At 29.1% G+C, this 4,278-nt stretch overlaps 1 protein-coding gene across 1 annotated transcript; it reads right to left on the bottom strand.

Moving 5' to 3' along the window:
* Nucleotides 1-2,355: 2,355 nt before the first annotated feature.
* Nucleotides 2,356-3,883, bottom strand: LOC107166670 (uncharacterized). The gene is made up of 2 exons (XM_015515432.2): nt 3,705-3,883; nt 2,356-3,212 (listed from the first exon to the last, which is right to left on the bottom strand). Exons 1-2 carry the CDS (start codon nt 3,765-3,767, stop codon nt 2,508-2,510), a joined length of 768 nt encoding a protein of 255 aa, XP_015370918.2. The 5' UTR covers nt 3,768-3,883; the 3' UTR covers nt 2,356-2,507.
* Nucleotides 3,884-4,278: the final 395 nt, after the last annotated feature.

Raw genomic sequence — 4,278 nt, 5'->3', positions numbered from 1 at the left:
TTATAATTTGAAACTATAAAAATATTACCATTATTATATTACTAAATTGTTTTCTGAAGTTGTTTGTTACTAATAAATGTGGTAATACAATATAGATCCAATTAGTTATTCAATATTTTTAAATATTAACTTATTTTTATTTATTTATTTTTTCCTGAAAGAACCGACAGCAGAGGAGGATCTGTTTGCACAATAATATTCCTCAACATCAACTTCTTAAATATATTTATATATATTTAATGGATTAAATATGGATAAGTATGTAAAATATCTATTGTATAATATAAGATAGTTTTAGATAGGCGATAGAATAAGTATTTGTTCATCGAGTCTTAAACCTTTTAATAGCCCCGAACCTGTTAAAATGGGTTAGAACATATAAGCTTAATAGCTAATCTGCCAAAATATAGTCAGCCGGGACAAGTTAAACGCTGTAACTCGCTGGTTCTATTCGAGCCTGATATAATTAGATACATAAAAAACTTTTAAAAATACAGTTACTATATTTATGAGTAAGCACCTAATCAACGTCTTAAAGTAAAACGTTGATAAAATTAGATGATGATGAATTATAAAATAATTTTAGCTTAAGCCCTAAACTAAGTTCATATTAGTTATTAATTGTAATTCAATTATGCTAACAAAACGCATTAAGGCATATAAAAATTAACAATTTGAAAAATGAGTTTCTTACATTTTTTAATTGAATACAAAAATAGAATTTCTTGAGTTTTAGAAACATTTATGCTCGATTATAAACACTTTTGCGTCAATATAATATGGTTTTTAAATTAGTCATAACTCATAGCTTAAAGTTATTTTTATGACTTAACATTTTAAACTAAATTTTTATGTTTATAATATAGTTATAAAAGTGAAATAAATTATTATCGAGGTGAATATACATAATATGAACTTCAGTTTCGATTAACACAAATGGAAACACATGTTTAGTTGTAGTTGAAAGCTGCAATATAATACCTAAGTAAACGTTTCTTTAGAATACTAACGAAGAGATGAAAAAAGGAAGTATAGGTAAATTTAGGAAGTTTCACAAAATTTGATTTAATATCATACTGTATATTAAATTAAAACAAGTACCTATGCTATTCTGAGAATTTTTAAAATGCATGCTTATGCTTTAATTAATTTTTCCAAAAAGTAATTACATGCTGGCAGATATATAATTAAGTTATTTTACTAGCTATTAATGATTACACGTTGTAATTATAATTAACGAAAAAAATATTATTATTTATACACTACCTATACTATAACAATACTATAAAATATAGTAGGTACTATAATATAACAATTACAGAAATGTCTACGGAGAATATAATATTTAAAATTAGAAGTTTTTTTTAAAAATAAAACAGACTTTCTAATTATATTATCTGAATAATACATTTTTTTTTAACATTAAAATATTAAGTAAGTTTCTATACCTATGCTTATGTACTTGTATATAATATTGGTAGGTATAAGTAAATATTTTGATTTTTTCGTGCAAAATAAAACCAATAAGTTAGAGATTACTAATTTGATAAATATATAATTGAATTGAGGTTTATAAACTATTTTTATAAATAGTTAATTTATATTAATGACATTTCTTATCTTCGTTACCATTTGAAACATAGCTAGATCCGCTACAATTCTAAAACTGCGGATCATATTATTATGTTTTAATTTAATTGGATTTTTTTTATTTAAACGATTGATGAAATCATTTTTTAAGGTTTATATACTAAAAACTGTTAGCAATTTGTTATTTATTAAATCACGTTCTTGGTTAATACTTACTAATATCATAATATAAAAAATTATTTTTTATCAATCTGTTACCTATTCATTTATCATATCTAAACAATAGATAAATTAATTGTAAGAAAACACAACCAGGCTAATTCTCAACAACAGAATGATACGATTAATAATTAATAAATCTCAAGGTATCAATGTTTGTTGTTATGGTAAATTAAACTTCGTCATAAAACTAAACGCAATTAATATTTTTTACTATTCAGTGGTATTATAATTTATGCATAAAAAATATCTTTAAAGTTCTACCATTCAATGTCTGTTGTAATTTTTTTTTATTATGCGGATATATATTCTATTATTGTCTACATATAAATTATGAATAAGATTCAAACGAAATAAAACGTTCTCCTCACAACGATGTACTTCATAAAATATTTTATTATTCCATAAATTAATAATAATTGATTATCTTTATATTTTATAGTTATAGACTCCTAAGGTTGACTATTTTGCGAAAGATCAATAAAAAAAAGGACAAAAAATATAAATAAATCTCTTGAATTGGCACTAAACTAATTTATTTTATTAATAAACAAAATAAGGAATCGCATAAATATAATGTAGTAGGTAGTAGAAAAAAATCAATATTGAGAGACGTATATAGTGTGGGTTACTTATTAGACATTTTAATATTGTTGTAATGTTATAATAATATTGCTAATATATAAAAATTTTTATTTTTATTTTAAATTATATGATCCATATGGTGACGGAGTACCGCAGCCTATTGACGAAAACAGCGACGGGGCAAGACCACCAAACACCCCTAATCCAGGCCGAGACGGTACCGATGGCCGGGGGACGTTGAGCAACAGTGGTTTCAGTGCGACGGGTATGAATTTCGGCAGCAGTGGTAGTTGCGGGGACGCAAGAGACGGGGTCGATGACGACACACACTCATCGGCGAATTCGGGTGGGCAGTTAACCGTCGAGGACGGACCACCGCATGGACAAGACTGCTGCTGTTGAGATGCACAGAATGGACAGGGCAGTTGTAGTAGTGTGCAAGACGGTGGAGCAGCTGGAACTTCTACAGGTGCAGGACTGGGGCACTGGCAGGGGCGCGGGGCTGAAGAGGGGAGGTCTGGGCAGGACGTGGTCGGGTACGGGGAGTATTGTACAATCTGGTAGGGGGTAGGTGTCGTTGGTATAGGGGGGGCGCTGCAAGACGGGAGATTGAATGCTGTCGGTTGTTGTTGTTTGCAAGGCCGCACATTGTATCGACGCGGTTGAGGACAGTTTTGTGGACTCGGACAGCAGCAACGTGGTTGCCACGAACCACTGCAGGTACAGCCTTCGTTGAAGTCCTGGTTGACTGATCCGCAAAATGGTTCCACGGTGCAACATGTCGGTGACGGGTTTTTGCACGAGTTAACAGGTGTGGCCTGCAGAACAGGTTAAAACAATAAATAAAAATGCTTTAGAATACCGGTGCTTCCCAAGCTTGTTGACATACGGCAAGAGCCGTGCCAAAGTTTTTCAGGATTTTCGGTAAATTAATAAATTGTAAATACAATTAAATCACAAAAAAGAAATAAAATTAAACTATTGAAATTTCACGTAGAAAAAAATGTTACCAATAAAAATTAATCATAAGTAGGTAAGTAGGTAGGTGTTATATTATGTTATCTAACTAACCTACAAGCATCTGGATTTTTTTAAGCAGCTCGTAATATTTTAATATTTGTAAATATCATATAATTTAACATTTTTGTCTTATAATACGCTATTATGTACAGTCAAAAAAAAAAAAAAAAATGCACGAATCATAAGTTGAGAAACATTATAAAAACTAATAAAATAGTTTAGTTTACATATGACACGATGCTTAACGTTCTTATTGAAATAATTATAATATTGATGTGAACGTCACTTACTTCGACGACTGATAGAGTCACTGATGCGGCTAACACAGCCACGGTTATTATTAAAGCGTTCATTTTGAAACAGCCCTGAGGAAAGCGGTTAGACGATGGACGAATGGACGATTGTATGTGAAACGTTTGTGCGATGTTTGGATTTTATACTGAAAACATTTTTACATTGTTGTCCATAGTTTCACGTTCTAAAAAAAGTTCGTTAAAAAACTGATTGCACAAATGGTATCGACCGCGTATTTGTTGCAAATATTATTGTGTTTATTATTTGATAAAAATACTCTGTGTGATTTTTAGCCAAATAATACATTTCATTGATCTTTTTTAAATTAAAAATTATTAGTTTTTGATCACATATTAATGATGCTAATAAACTCATATCTGTTATAGATGTCTTATGATATATGTATTATAAATGCTTATATCAATTTTATCAATTTTCACTTTCAACATTTGCGCAGGTAGGTTAGGAATGTCTAGATGATACCATATTATAGCTAATGGCTATATTAATTTTATTATTAAATTATTATATTAACTATCAATAGATTTATTTTTATATTTATATATACCT

This window comes from Diuraphis noxia, unplaced genomic scaffold (genome assembly GCF_037042655.1).
Source record: "Diuraphis noxia isolate RWA-SAM2 unplaced genomic scaffold, SU_Dnox_SAM2 contig0002, whole genome shotgun sequence".
In the NCBI taxonomy this organism is placed as follows: Eukaryota; Metazoa; Arthropoda; class Insecta; order Hemiptera; family Aphididae; genus Diuraphis; species Diuraphis noxia.
The sequence above is the reverse complement of the archived record's forward strand: the minus strand, read 5'-3'. Positions and strand labels throughout refer to the sequence as shown.